Consider the following 18952-nt stretch of genomic DNA (forward strand, 5'->3'; position numbering starts at 1 on the left):
GGTCTGAGGCTGGAAAGGAGATGCTTTTGTTTTGTTTGTTTGATGTAGCTACTAGGGCATGAACTCAGGCCCTGGGCACTGTCCCATAGCTTTATCACTCAAGACTGGCACTCTACCATTTCAGCCACATCTCTAGCTTTTTGATGGTTAATTGGAGATAAGAGTCTCATGGATTTTCCTGCCTGGGGTGGCTTTGAACCTTACTCCTCCGATCTCAGCCTCCGGAGTAGCCAGGATTACAGGCCTGGCAGAAGAGGCTTTCAAGTCTAGTGCAGAGGTATACGTAAAAGGCACCATGCTAAATGCTTTCTAGATTCCAACTCCCTGTCAACATCAGTCTATGACATGATAGTAATTACTCTTCCCAGCAGTCAGAGAACATGGAGGCATAGAGAGGCTAAGCTTGGGGTCTGGGACCACAGCACCAGGTCCTGCCCCCGGGCCCTGCATGAAATGACCCCTGCCGGATGCCAAGCCCAGGCAGCAGGCATGGTAGGCCTGCCCTGAGTCTCCACGCCCCGCTAGCCAAACCCTCTGTGTTCACTCTAGGCTCTGCCACCGGCCACCAGCTGCTCACCAGCACCCAGAAGATGACCAGCCTGTGGGTCTTCACCTGCCTCAGTGCCTTTCTGGGAGCCAAATTGGTCCCAGTCACCTCTGCCCCGCCTGCGGTGCTCACCCTGGGCCCAGAGGTCATCAATGAGAGTAAGCCTGGGCCCCAGGTATCACCACCATCACGCATCCCTCAGAGAGACGGGGACTCACTGATGCTGGGGGACTTGGGTGGGACATGAGGAGACAACCTCAGAGCCCACAATGCCACAACCCCTTCTAAATTCCCTAAGCCCCCAAACTCTCCCTGGGGTCCGTGGCCTGCGACATTGCCCTACACACACACACACACACACACACACACACACACACACACCAGGCCATCCTCCCTGCCTTCCCCCTGGCCCCTAATTCCTGGATCTGCATCCAGTGCTGACTGAGCAACTGAAGGACCAGGGTGCCACGACCATCCTCCATAAGCTGCCCCTGCTGAGCGCCATGAGGCAGGAGCCCAGCGGAGGCATTCCCCTCCTGGGCAGCCTGGTCAGCTCCGTCCTGAAGCACATCATCTGGTGAGTAGCGTGGACTCGGGCCTCCGCCATGTGACCACCCCTCTGTCCAGGCCCAGTGCGTGTGATTGGTGGTCAGTCAGCACACACCAGTCACTGATCACCATGAAGAACAGATGGACTAAGCCCCTCCCCTGAGAAGCTCAGATGATGACCACAGACACCAGAGCCCTAGGAGGGAAGCCACAGAGGAAGGTGGCCTGGGCTCAGCCAAACAGAGAGGAAGAAAACGTACTCTAGGCAGAGAGGCCCACCTGGGAGAGGGAGGGTCTCAAGAGTCAGCCCAGGAGCTCAGTTCACCTCCATAAAAGCCAAGGAACCAACGTAGTTTGTCAGCTGGGGGTGGAGGGGAGGGACAGGGCAGGGCCACGCTCAAAGGGGGTCAATGGCCAGCAGGCCCCTAAGGAAGGGGACAGGAAGGACAGAATGAGAACAGGCTGAGCCTGGTGTCTGATTCTCATCTTCCCCAAATCCCACCCAGGCTGAGGGTGACCTCTGCGAGCATCCTCCAGCTGCAAGTGCAGCCCACTGTCAAAGACCAGGAACTGGTGGTCAGGATCCCCCTGGACATGGTGGCGGGATTCAACACGTAAGTCCTCCCAGTCAGGCACAGAGGGTCTGGCAGCGCACCCACTCACTCCCTTCCCTCCATGTAAGTATCTGGGGGTGGTGGTGGGGTTCCTAAGCAGAGAGATGAGCAAGTGTAAAGGCACTGGGGCAGGGGTACACTTGCCAAGCTTAAAGAATGACAAAAAAGTAGGGAGGAGATAGAGTGATAGGAGAGGAAGTCAGCAAGCTAAGGCCTTGCAGGCCGGGTGGGAGTTGGCCTTTACAAAGTCAGGTGTGAGTCTGAGTGGGAGGAGAGCAGGATGTGGATCAGCCTTTTCAAAGCCTCCTATTAGTTGCTGAGGGGAGCAATGGTGGAGGCAGGGAGGCCATCAAGCCTTTAAGGTTGAAGATGTTTAGCTTGGGAAAGATGATGGCCTAGATACGAGGGTTTGAGGGTTTGAAGAAAAGTGACTAGTCTAGATGTATTTTGGAAGCAGATAGGGATCACTGGAGTGTGTGTGTGTGTGTGTGTGTGAGAGAGAGAGAGAGAGAGACAGACAGACAGACAGACAGACGGACAGAGACAGAGAGAGACAGAGAGACAGACAAAGAGAGACAGAGAGAGAGAGGGAGAAGAGAATCAAGGATAGTTTTAAGGCTTGTGCCTGCACCTATCCAGAAAAACCAGCAAGCAAGGCCATGAGAACCCCAAGTTTGGAGACTTGGGGGAGGCAGTGGGGTCAAGTTCAGAAGCTGTCAGTGTATGGAAAGGAGTTAAATGGGGAGAGGGGCTGAGGGGAGGCAGGATGGAGTCTGTGAGATGGGGAGGAGCAGGAGGACCTGTGCCCCGCGGGTTGGCTCCGACCTGGGCGTGACGATGCCCTTGCCGCCGCCCGCAGGCCGCTGGTGAAGACCATCGTGGAGTTCCACATGGAGACCGAGGCCCAAGCCTTCATCGGGGTGCAGAGCAGCCCTGACGGCCCCCACCGCCTGGTCCTCAGAGACTGCCTCAGCAGTCAGAGCAGCCTGCGCATCAGCCTGCTGAACAAGTGAGTCCGGCCACGCCCTCCTCCGGCCTTTGCCCTCGCAGGTGCAAACGACCCTCAGGAGGTCCTGGGCAGGCAGGTGGCCAAGGTAAAAACAAAGACTCCAAAAGCAAATGGACTCTTTACCTGACTTCCGTAACTGTCACCCCTTTGTACATCACCTTCGTAATAACAGCAGATTTAAAATTTAAAAACCAAAGGCTTTAGAGCTCAGCAAACACAGTCTCTTCACCCAGCCCCTGCTCCCCAGAACCCCAACACTGTATCTATCCCTTGTTTACGGTCTAACAGCCTGTGTGACCTGGATAAGATCTTTCCACCTCCGCAAAGCCGGTGTGGGGTGATCTTCTCTGACCCTGCCTGTCTCCCCCATTCTCCTCTCCTACAGGCTGTCCTTCCTGGTCAACTCCTTAGCAGACAAGGTCATAAACCTCCTGGTACCAGCCCTGCCCCAGATGGTGAAAGAGGAGGTGAGTGGAATCCAGCCTCTGGCCTGTGGAGTATGCGCCCCCTGCTGGGTGGCAGTGAAACTACAAGCAGATGCTAAGGGATGGGATGGGATATTGGGGCTAATTCCGGCCACCTAGCCAAGAGCCATGGATTGCACCGTTGATTTCAAGGGGATGAAACTGCCAAAAGCCAGCAGGAAGGCCTGATAAATTCTCAACGATTGTCTCTGCAGGGGCTGAGAGGGAGGAAGGCCACCATGGTGCGGGCACACCAACAGATATAATAGTAAAATACAGCAAAATAATGTTAGCCATGAGTGTTCAAGGTTTACTAAATTCATCTATACTGTGAGCTCTTTCAAATGTAAACTTATCTATAAATCATACTATAAATTTAATTTCTAGTAACATCTAGGTTTAGCAGCCAGCTCAGAAATTCCTTTTAAAACGTTTGGTTTTGTTTTTAAACAATTTATCCCTACAAATGGGCTCAACAAACTAGCATCAACAAGCCACTGTCTTTCACCAATCTGGGTGTGGGTTCTAGGCCCGCCAACTCTCCAAGTCCTACTGCAGTTATTTTTTAAAGGGCAAGCTCTTTATAGTTTGTGTTCAGCGGGAGGATGGAGGCCACGCATTCCACCGTCATCATGGTCTGGTCATGGATCTCTGGACTGGGTTCGTGGTCACAGGAATATTTTGTTTGGCAGGAAGGGAACCGCAGGGCGCAGTGTAAGGGTGAAGCTGGCATCTGGCAGGAACTCGATTGGAAAATGCAGATGTTCTTTTCTGTGGAAAGCATTGGGTCAACCCTGAGACCCCTCAGAATACGTTGACCATTCTGTCTGGCGGATGGAAAGGGGCTGGTGGGACCTGGGTGTCTGGGGTGGGCAGGGGAGGGGCAGCTCCTGTGGGAGTCAGTTAGAGATAAAGAATGGAGAGTTGTGGGAGGGGGGAGTAGGTGGTCCCCCAGCAGTGCATGCTGGGAGTCCCTGATCCTCCAGCCTCCCTGGGTTCTGGGTTGGGACAGCAGGTAGGAGCAGGGACTGTTTCCTTACAGAAAAAGTTCCTTGGAAATGCATCATGGTGCCTAAGGAGCATCATGGTCCCCTGGAGATCCTTCCACTAAAGCCCAATGACCTCAACAATCTGGGCACTGGGCCCTGGGCCAGCAGACTGCCTTGGAGGAGAGAATGAGGCTTTTTCAGGGTCCCCCTGATAAAGCAAGGCAAATGTTCACTCTCTTCCTCCTCAGAGTGGGTGAGGCCACGGTTTCTCTGCCAGGTACTGCTAACGTGGTATGGGGTGTTTAACAGCACCCCTGCCCTCTCTCTACTAGGCTCCACCCCCACACACATTGTTATAACTAAAAATGTCTCCAAACATCTGCTGAGATGCAGCAGCAATACTGGGGAGAGGAAGTGCAAGGGACCAGGAGGCAGGAGGAATCCTGGGGCTAGACTCTCACCCAGGACACAAACAGCCAGTCCGGAGCCTGGGGGAGGGGTCAGGCTGCTTGCCTACTGTTCCAGCAGACTCATGGCATGAAGAGGTGGGGTCTCCGCTTCCTATATGGAAAACATGGGCTCTGTGAGCAAGACAAGGGGCATGATGGCCAGGGCAGCTGGCAGGCCAGGCACACCCTAGGCATGGGGCAAGGGACAAACTCTTGCATAAGGTCCCAGCGGCACTAGGAGCTGTGGTGCTGGCTGGGGGGAGGGGGGGTTAGGTGGAAAGTGAACATACTCAGCCCCCATGGAGGGACACCTGGCTGGCCCTGGGCAGAGGTGGCCAGGCACAGGTTGGTGTGAAGCTGGGGCTGACACATCACTCATGGAGCCCTGGGTTTGTGCATTGCAGCTGTGCCCTGTGATCCAGACTGCATTCGATGGCATGTATGCAGACTTCCTGAAGCTGGTGAAGGGTAAGTGCACTGCCCCACCCCCACCCCAGCACACACCCTTACCCCTTTTCCTTAACTGCAGTTAGGCCCTGCCTCCAACTGGAGGCTCCCACTCAAGCCCAAGCAACTAACTCTGCAGCAGGTGCATGAGCATGGGCTGATCCCTTCCCAGAACAGGACAGCCGCCATGACTGTGGCTTCATGCAAGGTTTTAGATGAGGCCAGCAGCTCTGTTGCTACATTGCTCCGTTAAGAAGGTCACCTCCTAGTCTCAGTTTCCTCAGTTGTAAAAGGGGGCTTATGCATTCCTAACCCAAAGGGTTGTTAAAGAGGAGTAAAAGTTTAGGGGAAAGTTCCAGACACATAGCAGGTATCCTGCCAGGCTGAGGAAAGTTTACTCATGAGGCAGGCTGGATGGATGGATGGATGGATGGATGGATGGATGGATGGATGGATGGATGGATGGATGGGTGGATGGGTGGATGGATGAATGGATGGATAGATGGGTGGATGGATGGATGGATGGATAGATGGGTGGATGACATGGTGGGCAATCTCTGTGCACTATGAGAGAAGAGAGGAAAGGACAGAGATGGGACCTGTGTCCAGGAAGGAAGTCACCAGAGACAGGAGGACACCAGCTTCTGCTCCTACCTGGTCAATCATCCATGCCTGGTGCCTTTAGCGTGGGAATGGACAGGGAAGGAGAAAATTCTACCATTTGCTGATTGAGGCACTGAAGAGGCCACTCAAAGGGCAGTCAGAGAGTGGAAGAGGAAGGTGGATGAACGATCACCAAGCCCCAGAGCGGGTGCAGAGGCCGAGGTCTTGGGCTGAGGCAATATGGCCTGTATCTCACTGACTCCTCTGTCCATGTGTTGTGGTCACTGTCCAGCCTCACATACACAAGGCAGCTGGGGCTCAGAACAGTGAAGTCCTCTGTCTGCACTCATAGAGGAAGTTCATGGTTGGGAAGGTGGGAAATCATTTCTTCCAGTTCAAGGGGCTGTGATTCCAATTTGGCCATTGCTAGCAAGAGTGCTCAGCCTGGGCCAGGACTGGCGATTACACCCGTGTTTAGCTAAGAAATCTGGGGCTGAGGGTGGAGCTCATTTGTCCGGCATACATAAGCATCTAACACAGAAAGAAAACAGAGAAGCAGGCTCCGGTGGCTCACACCTGTAATCTTAGCTACTCAGGAGGCTGAGATCTGAGAATCTCCATTCAAAGCCAGCCTGGGCAGGAATATCCGTGAGAATCTTATCTCCAACAAACCACTCAGAAAACTAGAAGAGGCCTTGTGGCTCAAGGGGTAGAGCATGTCCTTGAGCTGAAGAGCTGAGGGACAGTGCCCAGGCCCAGAGTTCAAGCCCCACAACCAACAAAAAAAAAAAAAAAGAAAGAAAGAAAATGAAAACAGAGAGAGAAAGAGAGGCAGGTGGAGGGAGGGAAAGAATTGCATTTGAAGGCAGGACGAGACCAGCCAATGTCACTGGGACTCTAACCAGTGCCAAGTTCTATTAGCTCTGTTCCCAGAGTCAGGGTCAGGGTTAAAGCAGCCCACCCTGCTCATCCATTGACAGGCAGATGGAGAGCCATCGCCACCTGGTGGCCAAGTGGGGAATTGCCAGGCCAACACAAGTGTGTGCACTAAGTAGGTGTTCAAGCCTATGCCTGCCTACTTGGGGCAGCAGGTGACAGTGAAGTGGGGGAGAGACAGTAACAAATGACAGTCCAGTTTTGACGTGGGATAGTTCAAATTTCACATTAAGACCTTGGACAGGTCCTTTCCCATGAACAGAGAGTCAGAGTGAAAGGCTTAGTGCCTGGTGCTTGGTACATTCACCACCAGACCAATCACCATCAGCACCAACCTCCCTGCCCCCCAATACCACACCCCCAGCACTAGCTGCCCACCTCATAGACATTTCTCTCCCCCCCCCCCCCCGCCCAACAGCACCCATTTTCCTCAGCCCTGGATTGCTGAGATTTGACCTACTGTCTCCTGCCATCACGGGCAGTAGCATCCAGCTCAACCTGCAGGTGAGTGTCCCAGAACCTCCAGACAAAGTGGAGGAATGATTGCTTTCCTCCACCCTCCTAGACCCAGACACCGTGCAGAAAACCATGCCCCCTTCCCGCAAAATCAGAGCATACATGGGCTGAGCATACCCCATGCATCTGGAGAGAGAAAAGCCAGCAGGTGCAACCTGAGATTCAAGTGGAGTTGTTCTGAATCCCAGGCTAAGCTTCCTGACAATTAATGCAAAAAGGGGGGCGGGGAAACAGGTTGTACCACTACACCAAAGTACCTGAGGCTGAATAGCATACAAACAACAGATGCTTACCAGTGCATAGAGTTTTCTTGCTGCCCCCCATGGTAGAAGATGGAAGAACAAGAACAGGCAAAAGCAGGACAACAGAGGCCTGAACTCTTTTGAGAGCCTGCTAAGCAAGCCCTCTGACGGCCGAGCCCTGCCTACAGGTGTTTTCTGCTGGTTATTTAGAGTCTAGTGAAATGCCCACCCATGCAGAACAGTGATCCTCTCAACCTCAGCTTCCTAAGTAGGATTATAGGTGTCAGCCACCTAAAACCCACTCCAGCAGTAATTCATTGCTCCTACTATAACAATCTTCATCGACAGCATCAGTGAATTGCCTCTTGAAGGTCCTGACTCTCAACTCATCACAGGAGCTCCCGGGGACACAGTCGCACCTCTGTGCTGCGGGTCCCTGCTAGGGAGCTGCTGGGCAAACTGTGGAGGTAATATTTCCCCAGCCACACCCTGCTCTGTCTTCTCAGGCTAAGTTGCTGGACTCAAAGGCCAAGGTGACCAAGTGGTTCAATAACTCTGATACCTCCCTGGCACTGCCCACCCAGCACAGAGCTCCTTTCAGCCTCATCATTAGGGAGGATGTGGTGAGCGAAGTAGTGGCTGCCATACTCTTTCCAGAAGAGCTGGTGGTCCTGCTGGACTTCGTGGTAAGCCTTACCAAGGGATGGAGGGTGGAGGCTGGAAAGATGGAGGATGGAGGGATGGAGGCTGCATCCAGGGGGAGTCCAGGGGGAAACCCAAGGTTGCCAGGCCTCTGGCAGAAACTTCCTGCTTTCCTCAATTGACACACCTGCCCCTTATTCCCCCAAAAGCCCTTGTACCTATATTGCACTGGCAAGCTGAAAACAGCCCTGTGACCTCCAGCTCTGGCCTGGTTCTGTCCTGCAGAACCTACCATTTCCTTATGAAAGAGCCCAGGGAGCCGAGGGCCTCTATCCTAGCTCCAGAGTGAGTGATCCAGGTGGGATGGTGAGTCTCTGCTCGCCACACTGACACCCCAGGCAGACATCACTAGCCGATCAGTCTCCTTCCTTCAAGCTGGAGGCCATGAGAGGGAAAGTCTGGCTGGAAGTTACTGGAGGTGGTAGCGCTTCAGGGGCTAGGTCCTTGAGGATTTGAGCTCTGGCTCAGGGACTGGGATGTGACCAGCGCAGCCACAGTCCTGACTGCAGTCCCTGCTAGATGTTCTCTGGGAACAGAGTAGCTGCAGACCCATCATCGACAGCAGAAGCCCACTGTGGGCCCCAGGCCACAAGACTGTCCTAGGAGCTGTTTCACCACCCATGACACAGATAGCCTGGACCCTAGAGTCCGTCAGTGCTTCTGGAGTCCTCGTGATGAGGCTAGGAGACGACCCTCCGTGTCCCGCCCAGCTGACCAGCTCTGGCTTCTTCCCGCCCTCAGCTTCCTGAACTGGCCCGTGAGCTGAAGATGAGCATTGAGACCTTCAACAAAACGGTGGGCAAGTGCCCAGCGCTGGGCGGGACATGGGCAGGACGTGGGGTGGGCCAGGGGTGTGTGGGGGTTGGTGTGGGTGGGGCAGGGCATGGGCAGGGTATGGTGTGTGGGCAGGGCTGTGTGGGCGGGGCATGTGGACAGGGCGGGACAGACAGGGCTGGGCATGGATGGCCAAGGCACACTGGACTGGGCACAAGCTGAGCTATGCACCTAGGGCTCTGGGGGGCGGGAGGGGGCAGAGCTGGCACAGGGATGATAGACCAGGTCCCTGGCCACTTGGGAATTTCAAGCAGAGGTATTCGAAGGGAACCATCACAAGCACAGTGTTTTATTACAAGTATGGTGACAGAGGACAGGAGCTGGGGGTGAGCAGGGCTTCCCTGGCAGCCTACCCTTGGTGCAGTGGCCAGAGAGGCACATCTGTGAAGGGGAGGGTACTCCAGACAGAAAGCGGGGAGCGGTGGGAGGCCACGGCTACTCTGTGTGTGTGTGTGTGTGTGTGTGTGTGTGTGATGTACACAAGGGAGGATCTTCAAAGAAGAAGCCAGGCTCAGGGGGCCACAGTGAGCATGCCCAGTCCCTTGTCTTTCTCCAGGCCGCAAGTTTGCTGGGCCCTACCCAGATCATGAAGATCGTTTTGAAGAACAGCCCCCAGGTCTTTCTGAGCCAGACTGGAGCCAAGATGGCCCAACTGGTCACGCTGGAAGTGTTTGCCAGCAACAAAGACGTCCGGCCCTTCTTCACCCTAGGCATCGTGAGTTCCATGGCCTATGACCTGGGAGCGACCTTGAGGCCTCCTGCGCAGGGGAGAGGGGAGGCCCAGAGAGTCTGGAGCTTTGGGGGCCCATCTCGGACCTGGTGACTTGATTGGTCTGGAGTAGGAGCCTGCACTACAGTATAAGTCAGTTCACTGCCACCAAGAGACCCCAAGGAGCAGGAGAACAACCCCCTCACGGCAGGACCATTCCATCCCAGAGAAGGGTGGCTGTGAACTGTTGGTCCCAACACAAAGTACCTCCAAGGGGACTAAGCAGGGTACCAAAGCATCCACTACAAAGGGTGAAAATTGACTGGAGATGAGGCAGGACACTCAGAGGGCACCAAGTAAGCCATCCAGGATTTACCACAGAGTCTGGGCAGGATCTGGTGGTGAGTAGGAGGCTCAGGTAGCTACTGCCTTACAGCTGGCTCTCTGTGTACAGCAGTGCAGGTTGCCCGCTGCACATTTCCACTGCATACCTTTCTCAGTCAGATGCAATGGAACCCCTTGGAGGGCCTCTTCCTTGGCCTCCTTCCATAAAGGCTAGGCTGTTTCTAGCCCTCAGGGAAAGGACTGTCAGGGTGGCCCCTCCATGGCCAGTGGGAGGCACTGTAATACAAGTTGTCCGCAGGATCTGGAGCCTGGTGCACACTGCCCAGAAGTCAGGTTGATGCATGGATTCATGGGGCACCTGGCTTTCGCTTTTGGACTTCCTGTAACACCCACCATGGCTTCTGTCCAGCAGAGGCCTGCCAGGCCTGCCCTCCTTCCTCCCAGACAGTAGGGCGATGACAGGACCCGCAGTTGTGCCATGAACACTGGCTGCACCGGCCCCTCAGCATGTCTTCTGTTTCAATCGAGTAGGAGTCGGATCCACTTACGAAAGGCTGAAAGTGAAGCCCAGAAAAGACAAAAGTGTCCCCAAGATCACAGAACTAGTAGATGAGGTCACACCAGGTGCCCCTGACCCCTGAATCTCTTTGCACGACCCTCACCCCACATCCAATGCCTTCTCTCCAAAGAAATGGAACCCAGCTTCTCGTTGCAGGAAGCCAGTTCAGAAGCTCAGTTTTATGCTGAAGATGACCGACTTATACTCAACTTTAATGACCTCAGGTAACATGTGAATCACTGTACAAATCTCCAAGCAAGAGAATGCTGGCCTGGGAGTATGGGTTTTGGTAAACACCTAGTAAGTGGACATCAGGTAAGGGTTGATCCAGGATGGTCAGAAGGCTGCCTTGCCTGGACTGTCCCACCAGTGAGGAATGCAAGAGACAGGGAAGGAGAGTCTCAGGGGAGGCCAACCCCAGCCACAGGAACGGCCTACTTACCACCATTGCTAGGGCTTTGGGCAGCCCATTCTAGATACTTCCAAGACAGCAGCAACCCCAGACACCAGACCCATAGATGCCAGCACAGAAGTGCTGTCTGTAGTTAAGATATAAATTACTTGTAAACCTAAAACTCAGACTGACTGTCCTGGGCTAATATTCCTACAAAAAAAAATTGATCTGTGCATCAAAGCTCCCCCCTTCCTACCCCCCCTTAGAAGGGGTCTGGCTCAGACAGATGTGATGGCTCATATATATAATCTCAGCTACACAGGAGCAGACACCAGGAGGATCAAAGTTGAAGGCTAGCCTGGTCAAAAAAAAAAAGTTAAGAGCCATCTCCATAAACAAACCAGGCACTGGTAGCACACAGCTGGAATCCCAACTACATGGGAGGCGTAGGTAGGAAGGTTGCAGTCCCAGGCTATTCCATGCAATAAGGCAGGACTCTACACGAAAAATAACTAAAGCAAAAAGTGTTGGGAACGGGCTTAAGAGGTAAAGTGTAAACCCCTGAGTGCAAACGCTAGTATTGCTCAAAGGGGCCAGGGACTTGACTCTCTAGCTCACCTGTCATTACTCCCAGGGAAGACTTGTCTGTTCTTTAAGCCACTATCCCAACTTGAAGATAAGCTCGGGGAGGCAAGGGCATGGGCTTGTGCTGTGCCTGGTATACAGTAGATGCTCAACAGTGGTCAGAAAAAGGACCGGACTCCAAGTGGCCATTCTCATGGTATCTTCTGTTACAGTTGCAATCGGATACACCTGATGATCTCTGATATCAATTTGTTCAATGTAAGTGTTAACAAACATGGGGAGGGGGGGTGCAGCTGGCATGGCCCCTTCGGCATAGAGCTACAGGCCAAGATCTGCTTCCATCCCACAAAGTCCAGCCTCCTATAAAAAGGCAAAGGCAGACCGGACACTAGTGGCTCATGCCTGTAATCCTAGCTACTCAGGAGGCTGAGATCTGAGGATCCAGGTTCAAAGTCAGCCCAGGCTGAAACGTCCCCATAAGACTCTTATCTCCTCCAATTAACCACCAAAAAACTGGAAATAGAGCTGTGACTCAAAGTGGTAAAGTAATAGCCTTGAGCAAAAGAGCTCAGGGGCAGCGCCCAGACCCTGAGCTCAAGCCCCAGGACCAGCATAATAATAATAATAATAAAATAATAATAATAATAAGGCAAAGGCTCCATTCACCATGCATTTGCTCATGTGAGGCTTCCTCTGTGAGCCTGAACAGCCAGCCTTGACCCCTGATCCTCAGTTTTCCCCAGCCCCCAGACTGAACTAGATATTGCCTCCAGCCCGAGTGCCATCTTCAGCCAGGTTTCCTTTGGTCTTTCTGGGGTTTGGTAAATGCATATAGGAAAACGAGATGGTTTCCAAAACCAGGACCCCTGGCTTCTACTGGGTGTGAGCAACTCAGGGGTGGCAGGCACAGGGCAGATCCCCTCTGGGCAGGCACACCAGAGGGCTGGAACAGAGGGCAGCCCCTTAGAGTGGGGTGACCTGCAGGGTACCCCCCCAGGGCACCTGAGTCCCTGCCTCTCCCCAGGTGTCTGGTCCCCAGGACCCCTGGTAGCTCTAGGCCAGGCCCATGATGGCTGGGTGGCCCTGGAACTCAGCTAGACAATGATCTTCTTCCACACAGACGGACATCCTGAAGAGTGTCCTCACCAAGGTCCTCAGCGCTACGCTGCTGTCCAATGAGAATGGTGGGTACCAGTGTCCCTCCCCCTGCGCTGCCTCTTCTGCCTGCAGCTCATCATTCTTTCCTTCCCACTTCCCCACCCAGGGAAGATCACCATCAAGAAGTGCCCTCCCCACGCAGCTCCACACTTATAGCATGTAGGGCAGCAGGGGCCCCAGCCAAGCAGGGCCAGGTGCAAACAGACCCTAGAAGAGCCTCAGGCAGACTGAGTTCCCAGCCCCAGCCCCTCTTGCCTGGCCTTGGACAAGCTGCCCTCTCCTCCTGAGCCTTAGTTTCTCCATCTGGGATGTGGAGAATTAAGTCCTTCAGACATGTGACAGGCTACATGTGCAAGGGGATGGGAAGGGGGGAATCTATGCCAGCAGCACTTTTTTTGTCAGTTGTCGGGCTTGAATTCAGGACCTGGGCACTGTCCCTGGGCTCTTTTGCTCAAGACTAGCACCCTACCACTTTGAGCCACAGTTCTACTTCCAGATTTTGAGTGGTTAATTGGAGATAAGAGTCTCATGGAGTCTCATGGAGATTTTTCTGCCCAGGCTGGTTTTAAACCACCATCCTCAGACCTCAGCCTCCTGAGTAGCTAGGATTATAGGCCTGAGCCACCAGTACCAGCTTTAGCAGCACTTTTTTTTTTTTTTTTTTGCAGGGCGGGGGAGGGAGGTCCGGTTGTGGGGCCTGAACTCTGGGCCTGGGCGCTGTCCCTCAGCTCTTCAGCTCAACACTAGCACTCTACCACTTGAGCCACAGCGCCACTGGGCCAGCCTGCCTGCTCCCGCCCAGCCTCCTCTCCCCAGGCCCTCCCATCTCTCACCATATTTGCTATTTCAGGAAAATTAAGACATGGGATCCCAATGCCAATAGTGAAGACCTTGGGATACGACATGGCCTCGTGGTCCGTGTTCCAGGTGAGTTGGGGGGAGTGGGCTTGAACAGTTAGCCTGCCTCGGCTGAGACGTGTGCCCTGAGTTCCAGTCCTTGAGCAAGTCCCAAGTCTCTCCCCTTCTCACCTGCAATGGAGGCTCCATCCCACGGTCCCCATCATTCATTGATGCTCTTCATTCAGTAAGGCTTTGCTGAAGGCTTGGCTCATGAGCCAAGCACGGCTCCAGGTGCTTGAGACCCCAGAAATGAACAACAGAAGACACTCTTTAGAGCCTAAATTCTAGCAGATATGTAAGCCCATGAATGTATAGCATGACAAGGAAAGTAAAGCAAGCTCAGAAGAGTGACTGATGGTGAAGAAGGGTGGTCAGGGAAGGCTTCTATGAAGAGCTGATATCTGGCTGACACCTGAGGTGGCAGGGGAATAAGCCCTGCGGGTAGCTAGAAGTGTCCAGAAAGGGGCATCAAGTGCAAAGGCCCTGAGGCATGGTTGTTTACTATTCCAAGATCTGAGCCTCCAAGGCATATGCAGATCTCAGGCTCCACTCCCACCTCTCCTACCTTGCCCGCCTGCCTGCCACCCTCTGTGACCAGGTCAGCCTGGGACCACAGAAGCACCTCTGCATCCTGATTTGCTCAGAACCCCACATTTCTGAGCCATTTCATCCTGGAGAAAGCCACAGATTGAAATCCACTTTCTGCATCTCTTTCCAGATCAATTTCCAAATCAATTTCTGAGTTTGCTCTATTTGTCTGATTTTAGCTAGCAGTACACTAATCTTCTCTCCCTCCCTCCCCCCCCCCCGCCTCTTTTTTCCTTTCTCTCTTTTTCTTTGCCAGTCCTAGGGCTTGAACTCAGGGCCTGGGTGCTATCCTTGAGCTTTTATGCTCAAGACTTGAGCCACAGCTCCACTTCCATCTCTTTGTGGTTAATTGGAGATTAAGTCTCCGGGACTTTCCTGCCCAGGCTGGCTTTGAGCCATGATCCTCGGACCTCAGCCTCCTGAGAAGCTAGGATTACAAGCATGAGCCACCAGACCCAACTTGATCTCCTTTCTGTAGCTTTATAATATCTAGTGTTTGGGAACTGGGGGTGATGAAGGACGGACTATAGCAGTAGCCAGTATGGGCAGGAGAAAAGCTGAGGCAGAATCTGGGTGATGAGAAGACAGGAATTCACTACACAGTTCTTTTCCTTTGCTGAATCTTTTTTTTTTTTTTTCCTTCTTATGTCAGTCCTGAAGCTTGAACTCAGGTCCTGGGCACTGAGCTTTTTTTTTTTTGGAGTCCGGTCATGGGACCTGAACTCTGGGCCTGGGCGTTGTCCCTCAGCTCTTCAGCTCAAGGCTAGCGCTCTACCACTTGAGCCACAGCGCCACTTCTGGCCTCAGGCATGCAAGGCAAGCGCTCTACCACTAAGCCACCTTCCCAGCCCGGCACTGAGCTTTTTTGTTCAAGGCTAATGCTCTACCACTTGAACCACAGCTTCATTTCCAGCTTTCTGGTGGTTAATAGGAGATAAGAGTCACCAATTTACCTGCCTAGACTGGCTTCAAACCACAATCCTCAGATCTCAACTTCCTGAGAAGATAGAATGGCAGGTGTGAGCCTTTGACACTCAGCAGCCTTTGCCAGATGTTGATAACACTCATAATAAAAATCCTGAGGAATCTAACAAATTCCTCCTATTGTACTTAGTTCCAAAAATGAAACCAGCCAGCCAGTGAGTCTGCTTACCTAAACATACATATATATATATACATATACATATATATATATATATATATATATATATGCAGAGAGAGAGAGAGATTTAGAAAAAGCTGACAATAGTAGTGCCATGAGATGAGCCTTAAGGACAATCAAAGTCATTAAGGCCCCTGAGAATGGCTACAACAAATTTAAATATTTGTAAGACATCAGTATTATAAACAGTGTTAAGAATTGAAATGAGCTGGACGCTGGTGCCTCACTCCTGTAATCCTAGATACTTTGGAGGCTGAGATCTGAGGATCGTGATTCAAAGCCAGCTGCAGGAAAGTCCATGAAACTCTTATCTCGAATAAACAACGAGAAAACTGGAAGTGGCGCTGTGGCTCAAGTGGTAGAGTGCTAGCCTTGTGCTGAAGAACTGAAGAACAGCGCCCAGGCTCAGAGTTCAAGCCCCACAACCAACAAAGATAAGAGAATTGAAACTTCAAAACAGTAATAAATCACATGTGACCTTTTCATTAAAAAAAGAAAAGAAATAAAAGAAAATCCCAGAACCTTGTTGAAATATCAGCCCCCTGCTCCCATGGGGGCAGCCAGGAAATCTGTATTTTTATTTATTTATTTATTTATTTTTGTCATGGTAGGGCTTGAACTCGGCCTGGGTACTGTCCCTGAGCTCCTCAGCTGAAGGCTAGCACTCTACCACTTGAGCTACAGATTACTTCTGGTTTTCTGGTAATTCATTGGAGATAAGAGTCTCACGGACTTACATGCCCAGGCTGGCTTTGAACTGTGATCCTCAGATCTCAGTCTCCTGAGTAGTTAGGATTACAAGCGTGAGCCACCAGTGCCCAGCTAGGAAATCTGTGTTTTATAAAACTTCTTTTCTAAAACTTCTTGGTGTGGACTGAGCTTGAGGACAGCAGGCTTTCTCGCCCGGTCCACTGCAGCAGATGCTTCTGTACAACAGACCAGGCGCCCTGTGTTCCACCCTCCACCCTGCCCCTTCTGAGATTTTTTTCCTGAGTGATCACCAGTGGCAGTGGTCACCTTGTAGAGGACAAATGAACATAAAACATGGCAGGACTCAGGGCTGGGAAGGTGGCTCAGTGGTAGAGCGCTTGCCTTGCATGCCTGAGGCCCTGGGTTTGATTCCTCAGCACCACATAAGCAAAAAGAAGAAAGCTGGAAGTGGTGCTGTGGCTCAAGTGGTAGAGCGCTAGCCTTGAGCTGAAGAGCTGAGGGACAGCGCCCAGGCCCAGAGTTCAGGCCCCACGACTGGACCCAAAAAAGAAAAAAAAACAAGGCAGGACTCTTCTTCTGTTCCAGGGCGTCCTTGTGCTCACCCCAGCCTTTTTCTAAGATCTTCTCTCACAGTGAAGACGGAACGGTGGCCACCCAGGGTCGTCTGGGTCCCAGCAGGGAGTGTGGGAGCCAGCTCGGCTGACCATCCCTCCATGTAGTCAATAAACAGTTGTCTTTGGTTCTGCCTTGTCTGAGTATGGCTTTGTCCCGCAAGGGAGTCACGCTGCCATTGCAGGCTTGGGGACTGGACTCAGAGTCCTCTGAATCTGTGGTGTTTGGGCACATCAGAGCCAACATGAGCTACCTCTGAGCTGTGTGTGGCTGGGCCAGGTCCCACCCTTGAAGCCTCCCTGGGCCTCAGGCATGAAGGCCACAGCATCAGGACCAGCTGTAGGCGGGGCGCAGGCTCTGAGGCGCACTGTTATCTCTGACCGGCTGGCCTGGGAAGCAGGTGAGCCAGGCCTTGCGTTCGAGGCTGTCACCTAAGGCCCATCCTTCAGCATGGCCTCCCCTCCGGGAGCCTCAGTTTCCTTCTCTGTAAAGTGGGCAGTCATAGCTCCACTGAGATGGCTGTCCTGATGAAATGCAGGTCCTCAGCCAGCGTCTGAGTGTCCTCTGTGGGGAGTGCCAGGTCACTTGTCACCTGGCTGTCTTGGGGGTGCTGGCCTTATCACCAAAGGCCCTTCCCACTCAGACAGTGCATTGTCTCCCTAGCCTCCCTGAGGCCAGGAGGTGGGGAGCAGACAATGGGCCCCTGTTCTCAGGACCCAGGCCCCCCCCCCCCATCACCCTCCAACAGAAGGGCCCCTGCAGGAAGAGAGGGGGTGGTCATTTCTGGAAAAGGCCCTACTCAACTTCAGAGCACAAGCAGGTGCGGGAACAGCTGGCAGCCGGCAGAGGAAGGAGGCAGAGAAGGAGCCTCTCCAATCCCCTAGAAGACAGGCCTGGCCAGCAGCCAGGGAGCGCCTGTTCCAAGTGCTTTTCCAGGCACTGCTGACCTGCTAAGCAGCCGCCACCGAGGCCCCGGCCTGTGCAACCCGCCTCCAGTCTCCCCTGGCGGTCTGACCACGGGGTTGGAATTCCCCCTCCCCACACATGGCGCCCAATTCTTTTTCCGCATCCTATGAACCCAGGATTTGAAGCCCACGGTCTCTATCCTGTCATGATCGTCTCTGCAGGCTGCCTGAGGTCTTCCGAGCATGCGGGATAGGGGTTCCCTGGGTCTGGGGGACAGGGCAGATCTCTGGTCCTGACACCTTGTGGTCTCAGTGGAGTCTCTGTTTCTGCTCGGAGGCCAGCAGCCCATCACCCCAGCCAAGCAGGGACATGGGGACCCTTCTCCAAATAGCCCTGGCCATGGCTCTCCAGGACCTCATTCCATGAGGTTCATTCCCTGAACCCCAGGGAACGGGGGCCGGGGGACAAGATGAATGACCTCAGGCAATACAATGATTCCCAGTGGCCCCACCAAGGCAGCCCCGTGGCCCTCCAAGCCCACCTCCCCTTCTTCCCCAGTGTCTCCCAGGATAGGCCCCAAGATCATCCACACTCAAGGCCTTGTCTCACAGTCTGCCACAGGCCACAACACCCTTTTGCTCTGCGCAGGTAATGCTTGCAGGTCCTTCCAGACGGACAGACAGACCCTCCTCATCCCATTTCCCCAAGGTTCTGCTCTCACTCCCACTCAACAGAGAAACTGAGGCTCAGCAACTCACACCACTGCCAAGCATCCCCAGGCAGTATCCATCTGTCACCCCCAACACACACACACACACACACACACACACACACACACACACACAAAGAGAGGAATTCTCTTCCACACTGGCCTACTTCTGATGGGGCTTCTTTCTGGACAAGGGGAGAAAGCCCTCACTTCTCTTCTTAGGCGCAGCAGCAACAGCACAGAGAATCATCATTGGTGTCTCATCCTGTATGCCATCCTCCCTCCCAGAAATCGTGATGGCCTTGGTCTCCAGAAGAGACCTGGGATATGATGGGCACCCAGGCCTCACCTATCTGGTCCTGAGCCAGCCTCCAGTCCATCCAGAATGGGACAATTGAGGAGGATTGACCATGCCCAGCCTAGGGCTCTAGGCTCCTTGTGTGATTATCATTCCCACTGTACAGATCAACAAACTGACACTCATCAGCAGTTGGTGTCTCAGGAAATGTGTGCCCTTGTTACTCAGTGAGGTAGCAGAATGCTCCACACAGCTCCAGCCAAACCTTTCCCTCTCTTCATTTAGAGGCCAAAATTCAGAAGGGAAGGGAGGCTTTACACTCTCCCTCATATCCTGTTTGCTGCCCAGGGATTCAGGTGGCTACTCCAACCCAGAGCCTTTGTGCCACACAGAGAAATACGACATGGTTAAGACA

General features: G+C 53.3%; 1 protein-coding gene and 1 non-coding gene across 2 annotated transcripts; both read left to right on the forward strand.

Moving 5' to 3' along the window:
* Positions 1-590: 590 nt before the first annotated feature.
* Bpifb1 (BPI fold containing family B member 1) lies at positions 591-16883 on the forward strand. Its single transcript, XM_042694648.1, has 15 exons — positions 591-705; positions 983-1124; positions 1603-1710; positions 2570-2719; positions 3105-3186; positions 5026-5089; positions 7026-7111; positions 7872-8051; positions 8809-8862; positions 9458-9616; positions 10671-10738; positions 11706-11751; positions 12614-12677; positions 13502-13578; positions 16788-16883. Exons 1-15 carry the CDS (start codon positions 591-593, stop codon positions 16881-16883), a joined length of 1491 nt encoding a protein of 496 aa, XP_042550582.1.
* On the forward strand, positions 15269-15453 carry LOC122120579. Its single transcript, XR_006149744.1, has one exon. It is a non-coding gene; the product is annotated as a small nucleolar RNA SNORA33 (small nucleolar RNA).
* Positions 16884-18952: the final 2069 nt, after the last annotated feature.

Source organism: Dipodomys spectabilis, unplaced genomic scaffold (assembly GCF_019054845.1).
Source record: "Dipodomys spectabilis isolate Male_0828 unplaced genomic scaffold, ASM1905484v1 ptg000175l, whole genome shotgun sequence".
NCBI classification, from domain to species: domain Eukaryota; kingdom Metazoa; phylum Chordata; class Mammalia; order Rodentia; family Heteromyidae; genus Dipodomys; species Dipodomys spectabilis.